General features: G+C 37.8%; 1 protein-coding gene across 16 annotated transcripts in view; it reads left to right on the top strand.

Moving 5' to 3' along the window:
- Positions 1 to 25,577, top strand: part of PKP4 (plakophilin 4) — a 245,133-nt gene that overhangs the window by 75,637 nt on the left and 143,919 nt on the right. For 14 of the 16 annotated variants that reach the window (XM_068545071.1, XM_068545068.1, XM_068545069.1 and 11 more), the window contains one exon: positions 2,019 to 2,155. In XM_068545071.1, coding sequence (XP_068401172.1) covers positions 2,024 to 2,155 — 132 coding nt within the window. In that variant the 5' untranslated portion in view covers positions 2,019 to 2,023. Of the gene's footprint in view, positions 1 to 2,018; positions 2,156 to 2,277; positions 2,375 to 25,577 lie in introns of those variants that run through there. The other 2 variants (XM_068545078.1, XM_068545077.1) reach the window with 1 other exon arrangement.

Genomic DNA, 25,577 nt, shown 5'->3' with positions numbered 1-25,577 from the left:
TGGAGCCACTTACTCCAAGTCTGAAGGTCCTCCTCTCACTTGTCCTTGAGGAGACTCTCCTCCTTGCAGATGAGGCTTCACCCCAGCCTTGGGCCCCACAGAAATAAGCGATAAAGAATTTACCTGCTAGACAGTAGTTAAGAATCTGCCTGCAGTGTAGGGGACACGGGTTCGAGCCCTGGTCTGGGAAGATCCCACATGCCGCAGAGCAAATAAGCCCGTGCGCCACAACTGCTGAGCCTGCGCTCTAGAACCCGTGAGCCACAACTACTGAGCCCATGTGCCAAAACTACTGAAGCCCACGTGCCTGGAGCCTGTGCTCTGCAACAAGAGAAGCCACCGCAATGAGAAGCCCGCGCACCGCAATGAAGAGTATCCCCTGCTCGCCGCAACTAGAGAAAGCCCGCGCGCAGCAACAAAGACCCAACGCAGCCAAAAATAAATAAATTAAAAAAAAAAAAAAAAGAATTTACCTGCTAGAGCTGGCATGAGAACTCCTCATGGAGAGTCCCATTGGGGGAAAATGCTCAAACTCATCAGACCCATTGTCTATTTCTGCCTATTAATATTGTAGGAATAAAGCAACCACTGGTGGCAACCTAGAACCTAACCCCATCTTCACTAATGTGGAAGTCAGGAGACTAAAGAATGAGATGGAGGCTCAGGTGATATGTTCATCTTCCCCTGTCTTATAGGTTATGAGTTTGGAAATAAACAGCAAGCTGATACTGACATTTGAGGGAATGGGGAAAAAATCCCCAGATCATCCTACAGAAATGAACATTGTGGAAGTTGATAAGAAATCAAAATACAACAGTAGAGTCATTTTTCGGAGAAAGCTAAAAGAAGAATGTCAGAAACAGCATTTATGGTCTCAAATGTCCATATACAAGTACACAGCGTAATGCATTGAACAAATAAGGTCTCATGAGCATCATAGCACTTGGTCAGATTTGCCTAATGACTGTAATGAGACATGGAAGAGACAGTCAGTCCTTCATTCATGTATTCAATTATTTGGAAAACATTGAGTATCTATTATATATGCCAGGCACTAGGCTAGTCTCATGGTATGGTAGACTCTACTCTTGAGGAAACAGGCAGAGAGACTGACAGGTAAACAAGTTATTAAAATATTTACAACATTTTAGGTTACACCTTTTCCACATCTTTTGCAAATTTGTACAAAGTCCATATCAGATCAATAAGTTTCCCGGCAAACATACCACTCTCAGTATGTGTTTATCTTAGGAGAGGCACCTCATCTCCTGCCAAGAACCCATTCTTTTGTCACAAGCTATGGTCCTGAAAAGTAAATTCTCTTTCAACACCAGCTCCATAGCCATTGTCATCTTTGCATAATCAGATTCCTCTAAGGAAACCAAGCTAGCTATAATACTCCACCAATGTTATCTTTATTGCTGGTTATTAATGCCTTGCATTTCTTTTAAATACAGCAGAATTTTGCTTATTTTCAAGCCTTTCATAAGTTTTAACCCCTTTTTCTTCTGTTGAATAAGCCTCTTCTATAATCATAAAGCATTTGCACGTTCATAGATGTCTTCCTGTGCGTATACTTCTCTGAAAACTGACCCGTATAGCAATCTAGAGTGTTATTACTTTGTTCGTGATAAGAAAATCCTATTTACTTAATGGTTAACTGTTTAGAAAATTCAGCGATTTTATAGCATCTAACAGCCTTAGTGTCCTCAGTATATTTTTGAGTCCTCTTCCCTAACCCTTTTCACATCATTTTTTACTATGATGTTGTTTAAGTATTTTCTCAGTGTTTATTATTATCATTCTTATTCTGTTGTTATTTTTTAGTATTTGGTAGTACTAGCTATACTTTTGCCCTAGATGTTGCCTTTTAGAAATCAGATAGCCGTATGGTGTTGTGATCATGGTGTGTAGAATCTGTAGTAGTTCCTAGGAACCATCTGCAAACGCTCAGCCCCTGCCTGTTCCTGCCCAGGAGCGGAGGAGAAAGTGTTAACCCTTTGCCTGCTTGATTGCAGGAGGAATGCCAGCTCCTGAGCAGGCCTCATTGGTGGAGGAGGGGCAACCACAGACCCGCCAGGAAGCTGCCCCCACTGGCCCAGGCATGGAACCCGAGACCACAGCCACCACTATTCTAGCTTCCGTGAAGGAGCAGGTACATCCTCTGATTTTAGACTTTGCAATTAATTATTTCTTCAATGCCTTTAAAAATTAATCTTTGGATGTGTTTTCAATTTGTCTAACGTCCTTGACGCCTTCACGTTTTCTAATTATAAGGTGTTTACATCCCTGAATACATTGGGATGACTGGCAGGTAGAGCCGCTCCAGGTGCCAGTCAGAATCGGAACATGCAGGATACTTGTGCGTCTGCAAGTAAGGACAATATCGGTGGTCATCGGTGTCTCTTGTCTCGCTCACCTTGCAGAGTGTGTGCATGCACGCCAAGCTTCACAAAGCGTGTTTCACATCACTGACTTTTCTGTCAGGACTCTGGCAACTTGAGGCCTGTGATATCCTTAGATCTGTTGAACGTTTTAACATAGGTATTACATAGGGTTGTCTTGGTGATTTTTGGATAAAAGGCTCTATTTGTTGTGTTTGTCTGAATCAGAGTATACTCATTTTGTGAGCTAATGTTCTAAAACTTGTCACACTGTGCCAGTTTGCTTAAATGTCCTGTTTATGTTGATTTTTTTAAAGGCACTTAATACTATTTATCCTTCAAACCCAAGTAGCCTTCTAAATTAGATTTTTATCTGGTGGGCTTAGAGAAATTGGGATTACTGGTTTTAATTGTTTAAGATTTAAAAGCTTAGTAAGGTGAGTGTAAATGTAAAGCTCCAGGGAGACTTTTCTGCCCCCTCCCTCGAAAAACAAGCAAGCAGACAAAAAGTATATGCCCTCCATGAGGGTTATTTTGTTGGAGATAATCTAATAGTAAAATCCTCTTTTAAAATCTTATGATTAAGTGACTGGTCTTTTTTCCTCAAGAGATACAAGCTAGATGTTGAATGTAGGCTGGAATTATTTTTTGAAAAATCAGTATCAGCAGCTCAAATGACTAATGATGACAAAGAATGAAGGCGTGTTGAAAACTTCATTATTTTGCTGTTTGCTGTAACTTAAAGCTGAGTATGTGTATGAAAGATTGCTCTAGAACTAGGAGATGTGTTTGCCATTAGAGCTGTACTTTCAAGAAAAAAATGATTTCACAACTTACCCTAGTAGCAATATGTCAAAATATTTTTTCATTCCTCACAGAAATTTGAAGTTTTTAAACATTTCACAAACTAGGACTTTGAGAAGACACAAGAAAATTAGTCAGTATTGTTTCTGTTTTCCACTAAACTATAGATTATCTAAGCTTCTGTCACCTTTAGGGAGGAAAAAAGGACTCTTTCTTCATAGTTGTTGAGATTTGACCCAAGGATCTATAAAATGAAAAGGCTCTGATTTATTCACGGCTCTTAGCTTATACTGTGTTTTGGTGAAACATGATGGTAAATTTATCAAAATGCCCAGAACTAACTTAAAACCAGAAACTGTGTTCAGTAGGCATAGCAACAGGAACTTTTGTGTTTGTACCTTGAAACCAGATAACCCTGCATGTTGAAGAAAATTGGAAACCTATCATGATTTTTGCCCTGTAATTCCTTGACGGCCTCAGATGACTTCAAAATTTTATCTTTTGGCAAAGAGTAGTATTCTGAATGGATGTTTTGTGGGAGAAAGCAAAAGGGGTTCTGGTTTCTTGAGGTAACCAAAAAAAAAATACAGATATTTGTTATTTGTTAGAATTATCATACGTCTCCCACTTTATTTAGTTAGTGGGAAGAGATACTCTTCTATTCTTGTTCTAAGAATTTGAGTCCATTAATATACATTTACAGTTTTCATTCTTAATTTCTTTTAAGATTGTCAGTGTTCATTACTCAGTACTTTAATCATTCAACCCAAGACACCATATCTATCTCTTGTTCCAAGATGTTTGCCTGATTTTAAATAGCTAACTCTAGTTCCCATAGGATTTTTGTGGTACCAGGCAAGATACTCTAATTTCTCCATAGTAAAAATTTCTTAGACTTTCCTGAAATATGTCACTCACTTGTGTCTGTCAAATGAGGCAGAGCACAGAAAAGTTAGCTAGGAATAAGAAAGTTAATTACTATTACCTTATATATTTGATTTTAAAATACTAGTCATCATGTCAGTTCTTAGTTGCATTAGACTCAAATGGAATAGTTAATTTTAGATTATGTCCTTGGTCATGTTTTGTATCAAAAGAGCAATATTCTTGGGTGGGATGTATAATTATAGGAGAAAAAAAAAAGGGTGCCTCATTTTCATAGCCATGAGGTGATAGGATCAGCTCCGCTGATCTCAAAGAACAGACCTTGTTTGGTGGCAGCCATCTCTCAGGAAGGATGTTTCGTTCGGGTGCAGAGACCCCTTTAGCGCAAGGGGGGAAATGGCTGGGTTCCCATCATGGCTCTACTACTTATTGTGTGATCTTGGGAAAATTATTAACCTCTCTCTGCCTCAGTTTCTCATCTATAAAATGAGGATAATAATAGTTATTGAAAACATTAAATTAACCTGTGCAAAATTTTTATACTGCCTGGCACTTAGTAAATGCTCATAGTAAAGGCTAATGTTACTGTTATCATCATCTCTGCATAAGAAGAAAATGCCCTCCTTAAGAGAAGCTGGTGGTTCTCCTTTTAAATATGTATCTATAGGGATTGAGTGACACTTCTTTCAGGACACTGATATGAAGACAGAAACTTTCTGCATATTGAGCCATGTTTATGTTGTGACAGTATTTACTTCTGCATGGCATTAAACTTTCCAAACTTCACCGTACTGGTCTCACCAGTTAAAACAGCTTTATGTATTTATTATAAGAAATGGAGCATGTGAAAATAAATTTTATTAACATGCCGATGTAGTACAGCCCCCAAACATAATGTCAAGACCCTTGGTTAAAGAAGTGGAAAGTAATATATTTCAATATGCAGCTGAATTTTGAGAGGAGGGGGGGGGGTCTGTGTTCTTCTTGTAAATTACACCCAAGCCACTGAAATACCCCCCAGGTAATTCATGGTAAGTAGTAGGGAAGGGAAGCGACCAGTAGCAGTCTTGTTAACAAATCATTAGTCTGTTAATATCTGAAATTGGATTTAGGATGTCATAGGAACAATGAAATCTTCCTCTACTGGGCCACATTTTCCCTAGGATCCTCCTGTGCCAGAAGCTGTTCCTTATTTCTTGACAAAATGCTGAGATTCACATTCTCTCTCTTTTATGAAGCAATGACCTTTCACATTGATGTCAGTCACATAGATGCATATGTGTGCAGTTATAGAAAAAGTCCTTGCTCTTTTGCAGATAGAAAGAAGGAACCTACTTCTGTTCAAGTGCTACCTACCTCTTTTATGAAGCCATGTTCACCCCAGCCTGAAGTCACCTCTCTCCTGATCTTCTTTAGCACTTTATACCACGGCTGTGACTCTTACCATATGCTCCTTTGGATGATACAATAAAAACCTACCTAAGGATAGAGCTGTGTTTTATATGTTGCTTCACACACATGTTACAGGCCACTCCTCGCCTGGGCCCTTGAATATACTAGAGCTACAATAAATGAGTGTTCAAGGAAGGAGTAGATAAATAATGCTGACTATCAGATCACTTTGTCACCAACTGGCTGTTTTGTGAGGTTAATGGAATCTGTTGCCACATTCATAGAAACATTACTAAGCAAGAGAATCTCACAGACAGCACTTAGAAAACTAGTTACCCAGCTGTACATTCTTGTCTTTAAGACAATTTGAATTGCACTATATCCGTATTGATTTAGAAATTAAATCTGATCTCTGCATGGAGCAAAAATAAAAATTTTATTTCATATGGATGGTCAAGTAATGGCATAGGTGTTTTGTAAATATGAAATAAATTTATGTTCCATCTTCCATCTGTCTAACTTAGTTGAAAATTAAGTGTAGGGAAGGAAAGGATGTGGTTTATCTTGGTGATGTCACAAAATATCCACCAGCATCATGTATACCAGGTAATCACAAAAGAAATGCCGTTCAGTTAAGGATCATGCTTTAAGAGAAATAAAAAGCCCATGGGAATAACAAAGTAATGTGATCCTTGGACTGGAATGTAAAATTACAGGAAGTATGTTGAACTTAAGCTACCAGTTGGTTGTTGGCTGTAATCAGGATCATCATTTGGCAGTTTCTACTGTTCAACTCAACTCCTAATGAAAATCCAGGAGTCCAAGATGAATATAGATGTTGGAAACACATTTTTTTGTATCCTGATAGTTTTCAGGCTAACTTGAGAATGATCTAGTGCCTAGCTTAACATCTTGTAAAAGAAATATGGCCAAATGCGGTGCCCTCAGAGAGCCTTGCCTCCTCCTGTGAAAACCTGAGACTAAAGTGATTGATTCGTCCTTGAAATGGACAGCACGCCTTTGGATACAGAGGAATTGGAATCTGATAAGACATTGACTCATCCAGAAATTCGCTGCCACCCCCTGCAACTTAGATGTGTCAGCATGCTAACTTCACAGGCTCAAGGAAGCAGTGAGCCAAGGGCCACGAGCAGGCTATTACTATCAATTGGGGAAGTATATAGTAGTCTTATAATTAATAGAATGTCATCCTGGATTGTAGAAACATTCTAAAAGACCATATGGCCAATCCTGGATAGGGTTAAATACTTTTCATAGCTCTATAAAGGTGCAAGTTGATTTGCATTCTATAAAATCACACATGTAATATTTATTACACTCTTTCATCTTCTGTTGTAAAGTTTCTTGAATAATTGAGACCCCCATTTGAACTTGGCCTTACTCCCTAGGTGCTCTAACTTCCATTGTTCTCCCACAAGCCACACCCTCTTATTTTTGGTTTATGATTTAAGAAGTTTGGAATCCAGATTTAAGATTGAGGCCAATCCAGATAGCATGAAATGGTAAGCAAAGAATAGATTTGGTAAAACATGCTAATTTTACTCCTACTCTGGTGAAGTCCTAAATTAGATACTGTGTGTAGTTCTCTTATTACCTTTGATGAGTGAAAATTGCAATGTTCTTCACTTGTGAGGCTTTCAAAGAGAATACCACCTCTCAAGATAATATCTGACTTTGTGAAAATTACAATTCTACCTTCAGTGTGTCCATATTAATTTAAGTGATATTTAAATATCACAGAGTGAAATGAGAGTCATTAGAGATCCTTAATTTTTGAAGATAAAAAAGGAAATTTGGAGCCCAACTGTGTCCTACTGATATTACTTCATTTTTACATGGATATGTTAGCTTCAGTAATTACACACCCTTTCCTGTATGGCAGAATGCCCAGAACTGAACAAATTCCAGTACAAGTATTTACTTTATTTCTCTGAAACCGAAACAACTCAACTGTTGTACACCTGCCTTTGCAACTTCCTTTTATTTGGCCCCTAAGTTTATTTACAATGAAATAGTTCTCCCTGACACACCTCAACCACATGCAGAAGACAGAATTTTTACTTCAGCTGTAAACAAGCATAGTTTGTAGCTTAGCTAAAAGCACTGTACTGTAAGTACAATTCCTGAAACTTCACGTTTTTCCTTTTAGTAACTTAGTAATTTTTCCTCTTGGTAACTGAATTATCCTGGCAATTGTAATTATTGTGTAATGCATAGGGAAGTCTTCTGTGCCTGAACTGCGTCATCAAACACAAGGTAAGATTGGATCTTTTCTTAGTGACTTCTGTGGGATCATCAAATTTTACAGCTTTACCTCTTTAATATTATGGAAATCAGGTTCAAAATGAGGTCAAGTGGTAGAGGTCTTGTGACTGTCTTTGACCTGGATTCAAGAATTCTTAACACTGATGCTTGGTTCTCAAGAGATCAGTACTTTTAAGTTGCATGTGACATGGTCAAAATTTAACGTTTCTCTTCCGTGTGTTAATGATGTGTAGCATGTCCCCCACTTCAAGTATCTCTGTGGTTAAACAATACAAAAGAGTATAGCCAACAGATTTATTCAGTATTTGAGTGTACAAAAAAAAAAAAAATTGTCCTTAGATTGCCAAGTTAGCTAACAACAAGCGTATACACTTTTACATCTGCTCATGTTTTCCAGTAGTCTGATGAATGATCAACTGGACCTGTGAGCACAGTTCCCAGGCTTACCTATCCCAGGCATACATTTTGAATAACTGAGTTTCTGTTCTATTTGATTCCATTGGAGACATCTTTTTAGGTGTATTGACACTATAGGTGGTTTGTTTTATTGTACTTTGTTTTTCTTGAAGGGCTCTTAAATTCCAGGAATTTGAACAGATTCTGTCTGGCTCTTCACATATAGCTGAATTACACTTGCAGACATGGAATGCATAGTAGGTGCCCCCAAAGTATATATTGGGTAAATGAACTGAGAATGTAAAAATGCTTACTATCCCACTGTAGTTGTTTTACACTTGCTTTTAACTAGATGAAAAATATTGATTGAAAGCCTACTGTGAGCAAAGACTGCCCAGGAAAGAGGCGGGAGGGATGGTAAGGAGACCTATAAAGATGGTCTGTTTCATAGTTTCTACCCTCAGAAGAATGCAGTCACAAACCTTATTGTATATTTTTATGTGTGGTAATTGGCACATAATGAATATTCATTAATTGGAACCACAAAATCCAGGAATATATGTACTTTTGCCCCCTATTTTAGTTAAGCAGCCTATAGATATGTATTGTATTATGTCAGTTTTATGTAAATTTGTTAATGTAGGCGTTATTAACTTTAATTTTTACCACTGAATTAGCTTTACCTTTGGTTAACATTTGAAAGCAATAGAATATTTTTCCTTTATTAACACTTAAAGTCAACCCCGACTTTGCATGTTTAAAACAATGATTTCCTTTTCAGTTGAATAACTCAGTTCACAATTCCTGTTCAGAGTTAAATTATGAATATATGGAATAATTTTTCCCCTGTACGTGCAAACTATATGCTACTAAATGTGAAATGAGTGACTGCTGAGTTGATGAGATTAAATGGGTGACAGGATTATTCAGCGTTGAATTCTCTATGCTGCATGATTGTTTTTCTTTTTAGAGTCACCTCTGGAGACAAAAATACTTCAGAAACATACTTTTTCCCTCAGGAATAACCCTAAAGTTACTCCATAGCTATAGCGAAACAGCCTGTCTTCATGTTTATGTTCTCAGTTTCTAAATTGCCGTTTTTGTTACTTTTGCAGAAAGGGATCCATACGGTCTTACTGCATCTGTTTTTATTTTATGCGTGTATTCTTTCCAGTGATCGGATCTACTTGTACCTCAGCAAAGTAATTTAGGTTTTGATTATTTCATTTTAGTCATTCCTAAGAAAAACTATTTAAAATGTAAAGTTCTTTTCAAGTAATGGAAAGATAAATCTATGTCTTAGCTTATAGAATCTTAAGAGTTTTTATGTGCTGAAACCTTAATAATATAGGGATTGAAAATAATAGAAACACTCTGCAAGCAAATTGAAAGAACACATTATTGAAACATGAAGATAAATGCATGTTATAAAGTTAAATTCTATATAAATCATATTTCAGATATGAAAATGGCTATCATAAATTGAAAGGTAATTTTCTTAGAATTGAAATCTCTTGGCTCTTGAAAGAAAATTTAATTTTCCTTTAAAAATTGGAGACCTAGTCATTTCAAATTTGTATTTTAATTTGTAGACCTTTACATATGAAAATTCCTATAAAGCAGCACGACATCAGAAAAGTATTCATCATGTGGTATTATCTACTGTAATAGGCATATGTCTGATTTATAAGTTTTCCTAAAATCATTCCTAAAGCTTAAATCAAGATAAAAGTCCTCAGCCACTGCATATGGCCTTCTAATAAGCTATCCTGGGGGAATCAATTCTTACTATTTCCTCTATATTTAGCATCTCTGCATCTGTTATTCCTTTACAAATTGCATCAAAAGTTGAGATAAACCATCATTTCTCCCCTTTGCAAAATATTTTCATAAATTGTTTTACTAATAAAAGAGTAAACCTGTCTTGCCCAAGTCCAGAATAAATTGGCACCTCCTTTTTTCACTCATGACCTTAGCTACCTCATATGTTTCTTGCTTAAAAGCAACAGTTGTTGGAAGAGGGCAAGCTTACTGGAGCTTTTCTCTTGCACCCATTTTCTCATTTGTTTCTTAATAAGGTGAATATTGTTTTTTTTCTGTAATGTAAACAGTGAACAGCAGGATCTTGATTTTTCTTTTAGTTAGCAAAGTATAATGAAGAAGTGAATTCTTATTATTTTGTGGAAAAATATCATAGTAATTGCTGCTGTTGGCATTATTCTCAGCAGATTGATTAGAAGATTTGATGGTCTGTAGGTAAGAATATGAAATTTATATTTGTATAGCTGTGGATACTGAACAGAATGCTCTTTCACTTAGTTTATTTGATCTGCACTATAGAATAGGGAAAACATTTTATTCATGCAAAATATTTTATGCATGCAAAACTTGTATTTGGTTGAATTTCTTTTTTAAATTTTGTAACCCTTGATAAAACTTCTTTTGAGTTCCCATTAAAAACCCTGAAGACACTCACCCTATTGTCAGAGTTGGAGAGGAGTTCTACTATAAGGACAATCGAACAGGATTGAGAAGACTGGTCAGTGGATTATCTATGCTAGGTCTTCCATTATAAGGACAAAGACCCTACATTGCTTTTATTGGGCTTGCCAGCTTTTTGATACAACCAAATTGCTGTCTCTTCTCTCTCTACCACCACCCCCACCACTACTACTACCAGAAGCAAATGAAAAATTTTAGAAAAGATTTTAATTAAAACCTTGAATTATGCAGATAGTTATTATTATTACCCCCATTTACAAATGGGAAAATGGAAACTCAGGAAAAGTTGAGTAAGTTGCCCACACTTACACAATTAATAAATAGGGCATCTGGTATTCATATCCAGGCAGTTACAGTCTAGAGATGCATACTAAACAGTTAAAATCTACAGTGGAGTCAATAGAGAAAACTGGATACAGAAGAAAATCGAATCACTGATGTTGATAAGATTATTTGAGAAGTTATCTTGGAATATGGAGGAAAAGAACAAAAAGGATATGATAGATGTCACTAGACATGGAGACCGTAGAGGATAAATCTAACATAAGCATTGTGGATGTTCCTGAGAAATATTTTAGAATAACTGGAGCAGAAGCAATACTTAAATATAATTTTAAAACAGATTTTCTAAGCATAAAATAAAGTCCTGAGTATACAGATTTGAAGGGGTCAGCATATTACAGGCATCACCTATGGAAAAGAGACCTGTCTAGGAACAACTTTGACAAAATTTTGTATTTACAAAGATAAAGGGGGAAAAAGACTCTACAAGAATGCAGATAAAACAAATAGTTTATCTGCAAAAGATAAAATCAGACTGACATATAGCTATAGCTTGGTGTAGAGCATTGTATTTAGAGTATTGAGGGGAAAAAAATGCTTATAGTCCAAGAGGTTTATACCCAGCTAAATTGTCTTCCATGTATGAAGAATGAAAAAGATACTCTCAGACATTCAACTCATGTTGAATGTGTTGAACTCACGAAATGTGTTCACTCTTGTACCCTGGTACCCTTCACTAGTTGAAGATGTGTTCCCTTCAGAGAGTAATCAAATTTAAGACTCAAGAATGAGAAATTTATGGTATAAAGTAACTAGTGCATCATCTCTTACTCAATTAAGATTCCAAACCAGGAATCAAGGGTTATTATGTGCTATCAGTTAGATTTTGCAGTTCTTCTCCAGTGCTTTCCTGCTTCTCATGGTCCCCAATCTATATACTCCTTCAGGTAGTTCAGATGGATATGTTACTCTCGTGACTGTCCCTATTAGCCATTGGTACTATTTTGATTCACTCCTGATAACAGTAGGTAAACTGCTTACATATTTTAGATACTCCACAGGGAGAATGCCCAGTCAATGTAGGGTATCATTTAGACATTTAGTGGCGTTTTTCATTGTCCCAGCGCTTAAAATGTTTTGCCACCTATAAACTTATATTGAATGTTTTGAGTCATGGTTTGTTGGCTTATTGGATCTGCACAGACAAAAAGAAAAAGAAAAAAAAAAGAAATCTTCAGTTTGAGCTGGGAACAAATTCCTATACATGTTTTTATCTTTGTTGGATCTATGCGTGCTTTAATTGTGTTTAAAACATCAGTGTTGGTAATATCATCTTAGTTATGTTAAGATATATATTCACTTAGAAAAGTCTTGTAAGGAAATTCCCAAAGGTATTCTGGACTATGAAGAATAGAACTGTTTCCTTAGCACAGGACAAGGTAAGCAACAGGAGTTTAGTAGGTACCTATCAAATGAGTGAATAAAGTGAATGCAATCTGTGCAGAGTAATTAGAAATGAGAAAGGAAAAACAGGGAAGGGAGGTATTTGACATTAACAGACAGTTGACAGAAGAAGGGATATAAATAACTAAGGTACATATGAAATAATATTTTTAGCTCACTAGTAATTGCAGAAATACATATTAAAATAATGAGACTATATCTGCCTTTCATATTGGCAACAGTTAAAGATTAAAACGGTGTGAGCATAGTGATGTTAGGGATTTCATGCAGTATCGGTGAGAGTAAATTGGCACAACCATTTTGGAAACCACTTTGGTCCAATAATTCCAATTCTAGGTGTCCAGTCTAAGGAAATAGTAAATGTTAACACAAAAATATTAGTCATAGTGATGTTTATAACATCTAAAAATTGGCAACAACTTGATTGTCCAATACAAGTAGAATGATTGCGTAACAGTAGTACACAAATATGATGGGCTTTAACAGCTTAAAAATCACACTTCTAAAGAATTTTTAATGACAGGAAAACTTAACAATACAAAGGAAAAAATAAGCCATCTAACCATATATGTACAAATTTGCTATAGAAATAAATGCATATTTGTGTGTGTGTGTATACACACACACACACACACACACACACACACAAATGCATGTGCACTCATTAATAAAAACAAGAGACACTCCTAAATGTTGAGTAAATATCTTCAGGCTTTCTCCCTTGTATTTTGCAAATTTCCTTACAAAAATCATGTAATGCTTAATAAAAATTCTAAAGCCATAAAATAATGTGACTGAGGTTTTTGGCGTTTTCAAAAAGATAATAATAAAAGGTTACCGTAGACTAAGGTTGACACAGAAGGAAAGGAAAGAAGTAAGTGTATATAAGTTACAAGATGTGGAAAATTTGTCAGATGACTCATGGTTGAAATGGAAAATTTAGCATGGCCGTGATGGCAGTCTTCAGATAGGGTATCATGGCACAGTGGTTAAGAGTAGCAGCTCCCATGACTACCCCTGGCTATGCCGTGTGACTTTGAGCAGGTGACTTCAGATGGAGGCTTCTGTGTCTTCATTTGTAAAATGAGGATAATGGTTCCAATCTTATTAAAATAGTGAGTACTCAGTAAAGGTTCACTGCAGTTGTTATCTCTGAGATGATACGTAGAAAGCTTGTGGAAGCATTATGTTCTAGCCCGGGGCCACTTAGGAAGGACCTGCATCCAAACTGAAGAATACTCAAAGGCAAGGGCCGAGGCTGAGACCTGGCCCACTGAAGGGGTTCCATCCAGAGGACCAGGCAGAGGTTATATGCCTTAGGGCCCTTATGGCGTAATGCCGACGAAGCTGATGGGAGGAGCCAACATCTGTCTGGACCCATGGAGATATGGTTGTGTCATCTTACAGTGATTCTGCAAATCCAGCTCTTTGCAGATATCTTTACATAGTATATTCAGAAGTCTAGTTAAGAGATTGCTCAGATATATCTTTACCAGTTGCCTTGGAGGGCTTTTCTACAAAGTATCATTAAGTAAGAAAAGGAAGATGCAGAGAAGTGTACCAAACACCCATTTTTTTGGATTGCCCCACTGCAGGATATAAACTCCAAGGATGCTTTCCACTATATTCCAGAGCTTAGAGTAGTGTCTGGTACTAATCAGCTCTCAGTACTTGTTGAAAATATATTTGTTGAAAATGTTTGTGTATTCATGGAAAATAAGTAGGGAACAAAACACAAACATACTGGTGCACATCAAACTCACATTCATTACCTAGGGATGGTGAGGGAGGAAGTAAGAAGCCCCTTCCCCCAAAAACAGAGTAGGAGGGGGATATAGATCCAAAGTAAAAAAAAATAAAGTTTCCTCATGACACGTGTATGAAAGTTTATAGCTGACCACTTTTTCCCTTCCATTAGAAAAATCAATTCTGCCCAAAAGTGATAGTCGTAAGAGATTTGTTCAAAAATGGATGTTTGTTTCTAAAGTGAAACGGTGGTCCTCGCATCTTAACCAGGACCACACCACACTTGGGCTTCCTTTGCTTGTGCAGACATCCGCCTCTCCAACCCCACAGCCTAGTAACAGCAGACTGACTACTTCTCAAAATGATGTCACTCTTTTGGGGGTGGGAAGCGAAGCATCTGTACTGACATGATTATATTTTCCAGCTTTTAAGTGCTTCCAGCAATATTTCATATTTCATTGAAAATGTAGCTTTAGTGAGTCATGTCTAAGCCTGAAGAAACACTGGTGCTTTTACAAAGAAGTTGAGTTTGTCACTGCTGTGATGGCGCATACCTCTAATCCATTCTTGCCTTCCATAACCTGGAGGCAATCCAAACCCAATTGTATCCACTCTGACTGATTTATTTGAACTGGCAGAGCTTAACGTCGGTAGACTCTAAATGTTCCCTTATGATATATTCCTACACAGAAGAAAGTAAATGTAGTAATTAGGACTGTCTTATTTTATGACTAGAACTATGCAAAATATATGGAGCCATTTCCAATACAATACTTGTATCTGGAAAATAACATCCCAGCTTCAAAATCCTTTATCCCAGGCGGACTAGAAATGCACAACAAAATAGACTAGATTGACCACAAAATATTGCAAAGTACAAGATCCCGTTTGTATTCTGTGACTGTTTTAGCTAGCATTTTGACTGCCCAGAATAGGTTTTTAAACATCTTGAGAAAATCATGTTCCCAAGTACAGGTTTTGATTCCCGTAGCAGATTAGTACTGGCAAGTTGGAAGGTCAAGCACCCTTACAGCTCAGAAAAATGTCAAATGGCCACCTGAGAGCCAGGTGGGGAAGGGCGTCAACCAGGAGAACTGAGCCAAAGAAGCCCAGCTCTCTCCCTTTCCCTTCAGCTGGATGGTCTGGAGGGCGCTGCTGGGCAGGCCAGTCATGGTCAGCCCTTCAGCCAGGGCATCCTCACAGCCAGCCAGCCAGCCAGCCCCTGGGACCCTCTAGAAGAGGCACACAGAGCCCTGGGGGGCTACAGTTTGTCCTGAGGACATCACTGTACCATAGTGAATATTTTTAAATGTTAGGCTTGTTACTATTTATGGTAATAATCTGATAATCCTACCTCATCAGTGAACTCTTACAGAGTTTCACTGTACTCTTGTAAAGAATTCAGTAGTTTCTTGGTAGAATGGGAAGAATGTAGACATTGATGTCAAGCCGACCTGGGTTCAAATCCAGACTTCCACAAAGAGCTTCATGCTATTGGGCAAGCCCCTTAACCTCTCATAGCCTGTTTCCTCTGTAAAATTGCAACAATGCCCAGTTTGTAGGTTATAGGTCATATATTTTAAAATGCTGATAAAGTGCTTGGTACTTAATAGGTGGTCAAGCCCCTATTTAGAAGCAGAGCTGTCTCAGGTGTTTCATGAATATTGAAGTTTTCTGTCTTTGGGGTTTTAGTGATAAAACTGGCATTCAGATCTAATTGCCCCTGAAATGGCCATAGCAAAATGAAGCCACCCACCAGTGTTGAGTGTTGTTTACTCTATTGCTCTTTGTTTCCTGCAGAGCATTAAGTTTATTCTTCATCTTCATCTACCAGAAATCTTTAATTCCCAATCTTTCAGTTTTGTTCGGTGAGTTGAGAAAATCCCACACCCACCTCCTTTTTCTTGTTAAAGCCTGCCTTAGGACTCTTCCTTACCTGAAATGCATTTGAACATTCTGCAGTCCAAAATAATGTAGTATGATTATTCTGAAAGAGCTCTCTGCTGGATCCGAGAAGCCATTAATTGTTTTGAGAATATGAGCCATGGCGGCTTGAAGCGACAGATTCTGACTCAGTGCAGGATGACGTGCTGAAGCAACCTGGTGTGCTTCAGATCCTGCAGCCATCACGGCGGGGTGGGCAGTGCTCTGTTTTGAACCCCAACCCCTTAAAGGAGATTTTCAAACCATCATATTGCAAAGAATCCACTCATTTCCTTAAATAAGTTCATGAAAAGGAATTCTTTCTTGAACAATTTTAATATTTTCAATTTTAAATATTAGGCCCCAAGTGGTCCGTAATATATATTGTATTAAGTAAGCCCTTATTTATCTGTAAGACGTGTAGAATTCCTATCAAACAGATGTCAGAGATGAGACTCTAATAGGAAATAGCAATTCCTGACTTGCTTTTCTTACTTGGTGCTAAGAAACAGTGCTCTGATGCTATGGCAGTTAGTAAGTATCTGTATCAGGCACAAATTATTGACAGTTCTTAGTTATTGTTCACATTTATTGAGTACCAGTGTGCATGACACTGACTCACATACTTTGTATGTGTCACCTCATGTAATCCTCACAGCAGTTCTAAAAGTCTGTCGCTATTATTATCCCCATTTTACAGATGAAGCAGCTGAGGCTTAGAGAGTTTGTGAAACTTAAGTCTACCAGAGTGTAGACACCGTCGTCCATAGCAGAAGCCCTTGTACCTAGAATGGGGCCTGCTGCATAATAGACACTCAACTGATATATGTTGGATGACTGAACTTCCTCAAGTTCACACATCTGGTCAGAATCCAGGGATTGACAAAGGATTTAATTCCAGGGCACTCTCAGACGCCAAAGCCTCTAGCTTAAACTTATGTCATTTTCCTGCCCCTCCCCTCCTTCAATCGGCCCTGTATTAGACAGTTTCAGAGAAACAGAGGACAGGATTCCCGCCCTCTAGATGCATAATCCAATGAAGATGCTTACAACCCAGTAAAGATGTTCAGAATATGCTTGCTAAGCTTCAAAATAGGAGTTGAGGCAACTAACTAGGCACTAAAACACTCAGCTCTGCCATAAATATGTGTTAATTGGGCTTCAGGTTTAGCCACTGTAAACAATGAGACATCAAAATATCATGGCTTAAACAAGATAGAAATATATTTCTCTCTCATGAAACGTTCCAGAGAGTAGTGGTCCAGAGCTGCCAAGGCAGTGTTGCTGCATAGTTGCTGTGTCTGGGTGTCAGGCAGCTCCCAGTTCTCATTAGGTCCTGCCAGGAGGGAGGGAGGGATGGAGAGCCAGGGGAACAGATGCATTCCTTTTTGGAGGGCGTGGTCTAAAGAGGCTTGTTCCTCTTAGGCATTGAACTGCGTGAACTGGGTCGTTTGGCCACAGTGAGCTGCCCCAAAGGCTGGAAATGCAGGCTCCAGCTGAACAGCCATGGGTTCGGATAAAATGATTATCAACAAACAGCAGTTTCTGCCACAGTCTACTTGGGAAGCGTGTGGGTGCCCTGGCACCTGGGCCTCGTTACTCCTCTGCCGTCTTTTCTACCTGCCTTACTCTACCCTCCTTTTGATTAGTGCTAGGCTGGGCTGAGCTGTAGTGGATGTTCATGGTGGTCCAGAAAGGAACAGTATCAGAATCACTACACTGATTTTTATATTCTCTGTTTAACATTTGTAAATAAGAAATGCTGTGGAGGATAGACCAAAATTTTGTTTCCTTGGGTTCCTTTATTTAGAATTTATTTTATTGGCATATAGTTGATTTACAGTGTTGTGTTAATTTCTGCTGTGCAGCAAAGTGATTTGTGTACATATATATATATATGTACATTCTTTTTCATATTCTTGTCCATTATGGTTTATCAGAGGATATTGAATATAGTTCCCTGTGCTATGTATACTAGTTTATATCTGCTAATCTCAAACTCCCAATCCATCCTTCCCCCACCTCCCCTCCCCCCTTGGCAACCACAAGTCTGTTCTCTTATTTCTGTGAGTCTGTTTCTGTTTTGTAAATAAGTTCATTTATATCATGTTTTTGAATTCCACACATAAGTGATATCATATGGTATTTGTCTTTCTCTTTCTGACTTACTTCGCTTAATGGGATAATCTCTAGGTCCATCCATGTTGCTGCAGATGGCATTATTTCATTCTTTTTCATGGCTGAGTAGCATTCCATTGTATATATGTACCACATCTTCTTTATCCATTCATCTGTCAGTAGGCATTTAGGTTGTTTCCATGTCTTGGCTATTGTGAATAGTGCTGCTATGAATATAGGGGTGCATGTGTCTTTCTGAAATATAGTTTTGTTCAGATATATGCCCAGAAGTGGGATTGCTGGATCATGTGGGAACTCTAGTTTTGTGAGGAACCTCCATACTGTTCTCCATAGTGGCTGCACCAATTTACATTCCCACACAGTCTATGAGGGTTCCCTTTTCTCCACACCTTCTCTAGCATTTGTTATTTGTAGATTTTTTTTAATGATGGCCATTCTGACCCATGTGAGGTGATACCTCGTAGTTTTGATTTGCATTTCTCTAATAATTAGCAATGATGAGCATCTTTTCATGTGTCTGTTGGCCATCTGTATGTCTTGGGAGAAATGTCTATTTAGGTCTTCTGCCCATTTTTCGATTGAGTTGTTTTGCTGTTGAGTTTGATTTCCTTGCGTTCTCAGTAAGTGTCTATCTTTAAATGCTTTTTTAAGTTTGTTTCCCCTTTAAGCCTAAATATGCCAATTTTTGAGACCCTGTTAATATTGCTGAAATTTTAAAAAAATCTTCATTGAACTTTTCATGCTATTGCCATCTTGTAAAGGAGTAATAGAAATTGCTAAATATGCCTAGTATGAGTAATTAATGTTGCTATGAGATCCTAAATGTTGCATTTCTATTTCTTTACTTCTCTGTTTCTGCATTTGGAAAAATTATACTACCCCAGGGTCTTAAATTTAAATGTATTTTTATAATGTCATCAGATTTCTCTCCAGAGTTGTAGTTGTCAGCATTTTCCCCCTATTACCTGAAAGCTTCTTCCCCTGCAGTTTATAACTGGAAATGAGTAAATTTCAAAGTGTAATCTCAACGAAAACATTCCTTTTTTAGGAAAACAAAAGAAGTTTTCTAATTCAAACATTTTGATCCATAAGAGTAAGAAAGTTATCTATCCTTTTTCAACTTTTCATTCTCAGTACCTAGAACAATGCCCAGCATGTAAGTACAGTACTCAAATACTTGTTGGCTAAATCATATTTAACTTTTTAAATTAAAAAAATTTCCCATTTTTAATCTGTATGCTTAGATTAAAAAATTGCAAAATTACATACTTAAAGTGTTTTGACTATAGCAACTACCCCCCCAAATACCCAATGTATTCACATACAGCACATGCACACACACACACGTATGCACACCTGTGTGCATGTATACACATGCATTTGTTTGGAGGTCAGGCCACTGGCAACTTCAGCCCTTTGAAACATACTAAAAATTACCATGAAAATGGCTTTAGGCCCTCACCCTCAACCTTATTCCCTCTAGTTTACAACATATAATTTGGTCGTCACCGTATTTTTGTAGAATATGTTTTGGATGTACAAATTTAGCCAAGGAGTTGCAGGGCAGGGAGGTGAGGAGAGGGACCAGAGGGCAGGAAAGAGAAAGGATGGAGATCAAAATTCCAAGAGGAACTGTGACAGCACCAGGTGACATTCCTACATCAGGGAAGGAGACAGGACAGCTGATGGGCAGGCTCCAGGGATTAGTGATGCCTCCATATGTTTGTGGTTATACATGTTTCGTTAGTAAGATTATTATCAATTATTTCGAAAAGTATGTGTGTTCCATACATTCTATTTAACAAGTCAGGAGAAAGCATGATACCTTAGGAGTATTTGAAATCAGAAAATAAATTGGCATTTGAAGGAGCAGCTTTGGCTATCCAGAAATTTTAATCCTGTGAAACCGCTCTTTACTCAAAGATGACGGAGAAATGAAAAATTATTAAATGGTATAAAGAATCCATGTAGCCAGGTTTAGAAAGGAATGCGTTAAAAGGTTGTAACTAGGGAGAATAGAACTGAGGGACTAGACTAGTTCTACCCATCCTAGTTATCCTTACCAGAGAGGCCAAGTAGAGTTTTGTTGACAGGATAATAATTAGTGTTTACTGAGCACTTGGGCCAGGCACCGTGCAGGTGATGGCAGTGTGTGTATTGATTAAATTCCCCATCGCTCTGTGATTTAGGAATTAACACAGATTCTCTCTCTTGAAATGCGAGGACCTGAGGTGTAAGTGGGTTAAGTTGCTCTGTGTGTGGTTCACACAATTCATAACCAATTAGCAGGAATCTTACCCTCACCCCATTCTGCCGCCAGTGGCAGAGCTTGTGCCCTTGCCAGGCTTCAGGAGAGCCATGCTTAGTTGAAGCAAAACTACTGCCTAGTTTGTGGCTCTAAGCCAGCCACGTGAGATGGTGTTTCCAAGCCTCAGTCTGTGTGCTGGATAATGGGGGTAAAAGTAATCAGTTGACTCCCTACCGCATAAAAGCACTGGGAGGCTCATGAGAATAAAAGCACTTAGAAATCCTCTACTTTGTAAAAATTGTTATAAGACGTTGTTATGATATTCTTATAATCAGCAAAATAAGAATATAGTTATTTCCACTTAGGAAGTATTATGTATTGATAACATTGTGCACTAAGAAATAAGGGTTAGAGTAATTTAGGCCTCAAATATTTTCAAGTTAAGAAATCTTTATTTTGTTCTCCCTGCCATAAATATCTTACTCTACACCCCACCTCACTCCCCCGGCCCCTCACCCCCCAGCTTAGCGGGAGAAGTCCTGGTTATATCGTGTTCCTTTCAGTCCGATGGTATATAAACTGCATAAGGGGACAGTGATAGTAATGAAGAATTTGTTTTCTTTGGTGACTCCTTTTGCACTGAGTATTGAATGCGGTCTGAATGGAACGTGCCACCAGAAGCCAGAAGGTCCTTCGGTCATCCATCCACCTCTGTCTACACACGCTCGTTATCCATATATAACCGGCTGTTGGATAAGTTCACATGCATCATCTGTCCAGACTTTAGGAGAGCACAAAGCCATGTCAGGAGAGAGCCCTCTTCACCTGCAGGTGCAAACTGGGAGTGGTAACCATGAAGTGACATTTAAGGAAGGTGGAGCTCAATGAGTGAACCTTCACTGTCTCCTCTTCCTCTAACTCCCCACCCGCTGCCTTCTACCAAATCTGCCAGATCTGCCTTCTACCAGATACCTTCTACAGACCTGGTTCCATCCTTTCCACATGCACCATGCCAGAGACCCAACACTTGTAGTCTTGAGTCCTAAGCATGGCAGAGAGCAGGCCTAACTTCCACCTTTAGTTGGGAGCTACTGGGCACAAGACAGTTGAGCATTACTTCTGATTAGCTTGCTTACCTCAGGAGGAAGCCTCTCTTTGCTTCCCCTTTTGGGGGCGTGGCTTCCTCACCTGGCGCCTAGGCCGCCTCTTTCTTTCTCTGTCTACTCTCATGTTAACAGCTGTTTCCTTTTCCTGCTTTCTCAGCTTTGTCCTTTTTGCTCTTCCTACGAGCCTACCAGCAGCACTGTCTCCTGTTGTTTTTGTTCAAAGAAAGTGAGGTGGAGAAGAGTTTTAAAAATTTGAGGTATGGGTAAGTCTGTTCTTTTAAGTTGTAAACTGCTGGAGGGCAAGTGCCCTTGTTGTACATTGCAGAGCATTAATAAAATCTCATGAACTTAATGCTTTTTATAGTAACAAAGCACAACCGTAATGGGATTTAAGCAGATGCAGAAGTTAGGATTTTCCTAATAATACCTGCATTCAGTTCATAATCTTCACACTTACTTAAACTTGCTTCCAGTAGTTATTTGGCATATCCATGAACAGTCATAGCTATTCATTTATGTGTGTGTATGTGTGTGTGTGTGTTATGTGTATATCTGTATATTTACCACCTAGTGTCATGCTTGTTTCAAACCTGGTACCATAGAATTTCCTATCTGTAAGCTATTGATAAAACTTCACAAGTGCATTGTATGATTTAATTAATGTTCATAAAAATTCTTTGAAGGTAAGATCTCTACATTTGGCATTTATGCCAAGAATTATGATTGCTTTCTTCATGTAATTCCCAGGACTCAGTTTCTCCTGCATATGGTTTCTCTCATGATCAATCAAAAAAGGTTTATATGTAATACCTTTGAGAGTATTTCAAAATTAGAAGCTTTTTTTGGTTGAGGTAGTTACTGGATTATTCTTGCTGGTTTTAATCTTGAAAAAAATGAACTGTAAACTCAGATTAACTTGATTATCTCTTCAATCATTTACTCCTGAAATACCTTTTGACATTTGGATTCTACCCATCGAACTCTGCATTAAGCTGTCAGATTATTTTTTAAATGTATGCTGAATTTGTACTACTATTCTAGGATTTATCTGAACTGAGTTTTGTTGAAGTAGAGAATTCTATGTGATATACTCAAAATAATATTAAATAACATGAATAAGAAAAAGATTTCAAATGTCAATCTTTTTAGATTCCTTGGCCCAAAGAACTTAGTGAAGTTCTTTCCCCAATTTATTTTTTCATATAGTTTTGGGTTTCTTTTGGTTGTTGTTCAAACATCATTTTTCTTCAGATTTTTGCTTCACTTTCCTTGAAAGATTATGAAAACCATTTTTATTACTGCATTCAGAGAAATCTACAAACAGAAGATGCTTAAGTGAAGATGATTAGATGGCAAAAACAAAAGGCACTGCATATTTAAAACCTGATGCTTTTTGGAATGTTCCTTTTCTAAGTAGTCACAAGATATTTGGGAGTTCAGTTGACCTCAGTATAAAGGAAACAAAGTGAAATTTTTGTTGGGAAAATAGTAGCATAGGGGGCATGAGCCAAAAAATGTAAGCGGTTGGCAGTACAAGTAAGGTGTCAAATTCAACCTAATTTCACTTTTGAGAAAAAGATTCCCTCTCAGACAGTTCAGCTTGGTGGATAGAAGATAAGCATTAAAAACAAACCAAAAAAAAAAAAAAAACCAAAAAAAAAATCCCAGCCGAGGGAGCATTGAGGCACAGATTATGAATAAAAAGCAGTTGAGGTATGACTTATGGATTGAGAGAAAAATAGGCGTGGAACATGTGCACAAATGGCTGAAATATCGAAGTTCAGGCAGGGAAAGGTAAGAGATGAGTTGGAATCACACAGCACAAGCCTAGAGTAAATCAAAGCCTTTTTTTTTTAATGTTCATTCTGTCGCTGGACGCTGGGTGATTTTAGAAAAGACACTTGACTTCTCAGCATTTCAACTTCCCTACTGACAAGGTAGCCAGGGATGGTATGCTCGCTGTTCAGAGAATGGCCTTTGGGGTCTGACCAATCTGGCTTGAACTTTGAACTCATTTTTAATGTAAGTGTTAAGTCAGCATAGTAACTTATCTATGGCAAGTAAGTATGTTTCAAGAATTTGATCAAGAGAACTGCTTGCGAAATGCAAATTTGTATTCTTTTGCATATCTTAAAGAGGAAAAGCAGACTAATAGAGGAAAGAAGAGCCTGAAATATTAATACAACTAAATTTTAAATAGTACATATAACATTACACTTATACCAAAACCAGCAGATATTACATGATAAGAAAACTCTAAACCACTATCTGTCCCTCATGAATATAAATATAAAAATCTATTACAAAATATTACCAAGACCAAACCAACAGTATATAAAAATTTAACTCATCATGACCAAGTATGGTTTATCCCAAGAATGCAAGGTTGGCTTAGCATTTGAAAATTAAGCAATTGTAATTCACCATATTAATAGAAAAAAAGAGGAAGCCCACATCATTATCTCAGTGGATAAAGAAAAAGCATTTGATAAAACGCCAATGCCCATTTATGATGAAGTCTCTCAGCAGACTTGGATAAAGGGCATTTATGAAGAACCTAAAGCTAGTATTACATTTAATGATGGAAGACTGAATACATTCCCGCTAAGATTTTAACCAGTACAGTAAGGCAAGAAAAAGAAATAAAGGGCACAAAAATTGGAAAGGAAAATGAAAACTATCCTTTTACACAGAGGACATGATTTTATATGTAGAAAACTCTAGAGCAGGAGTCAGCAAACTACGGCCAGGTTTGGTCTGTCACCTATTTTTGTATGAACTGTGACTGTGACCTAAGATGGTTTTTACATTTTTTTTGCCTGTTCGAGTGTAAGATGGATAAAACTATGTTAGAAAACAGTTTGACAATTTCTTATAAAGTTAATCATACGCTTAACCTCACCATCCAACAGTTCTCCTGGGTATAACCCAGGAATGAATGAAATAAATACGTCCACACAAAAACTTGTATACAAATGTTTATAACACCATTTGTGGGTATTTACAGTACCCCCAGATTAAACAGCTTAATTGTCTGTCAGTAGGTAGGTGAATAAACAAATCACATTCATACTGCCAAACAAGAAACCACTGATACACACAGCAATATGGATAAATCTCAAAAATATACTAAGTTAAAGAAGCCAGACACAGAGGAGTTCATACTACACTATTCCATTTACATAAAATTTTAGAACAGGCAGAATTCACCTACAACAACAGAAAGCAAACCCATGGTTGCCAAGGAGTAGGGGGAGGGGCAGTACTGAAAAGGAGTTAAGGCAATTTTGGGAGGGTAACAAATATCCTAAATCTGATTGGAGTCTGTAGTTCATTGTTGTGTATGTTTAGTAAAACCCAGCAAATTCTGCATCTTTAAAGTGGGTATTATTGTATGTAAGTTATGTCTCAAAGGTGACTTTAAAATAAAAAATATTATGTGTTTTTAAAAATCCTAATGTGGCTTGGCTTAAACTGGATTGTGAGCTTCAGCAGAGCACAAGCTCTTTGGTAGAGAATTTTTTAATCTCCTGCATTTAGCTCGGTACTAGGCGCCCAATAAATACTTTTGAGCAAATACCTCGAGTAAAAGATAGAAACGGGGTGACCTAGTAGGCTGGGAGTAGAAGAACAAACCTCTCTGCAGTTCAGCCAGTGAGGCTCAAGGGCCAGAGTTCCAGTCTGTGCCGAGGCTGGGTGAAGCTGTTGTATATAAAGTTTTCGTTTTACATTTGTTCATCCTAACATTTCTTTTTCTACTGTAGAGGAATGTGTGCAGTAAATCTGCCACGGCTGGAATTATAGATAAAGTCTTTGGGAGGGCAGACAGGGATTCAGACGATTAACTGTCTGTGGAGTACTTTATACAGTATAGGAAACGATTTCACTGAAATAATGTAAGGAGCCTGTGTTGGTGGTTCTAATAAAATCAAGCCTGACTCACCTATTTGAGGACCAGGATTATGGAAATAACATCTTATACTTCAGGAGTATTTTAAGATTGAAACAGTTATATTCATA

This window comes from Eschrichtius robustus, chromosome 5, assembly GCF_028021215.1.
Source record: "Eschrichtius robustus isolate mEscRob2 chromosome 5, mEscRob2.pri, whole genome shotgun sequence".
NCBI lineage: Eukaryota > Metazoa > Chordata > Mammalia > Artiodactyla > Eschrichtiidae > Eschrichtius > Eschrichtius robustus.
Note: the sequence above shows the minus strand (reverse complement) of the source record. Positions and strands in the feature narration are given on the sequence as shown.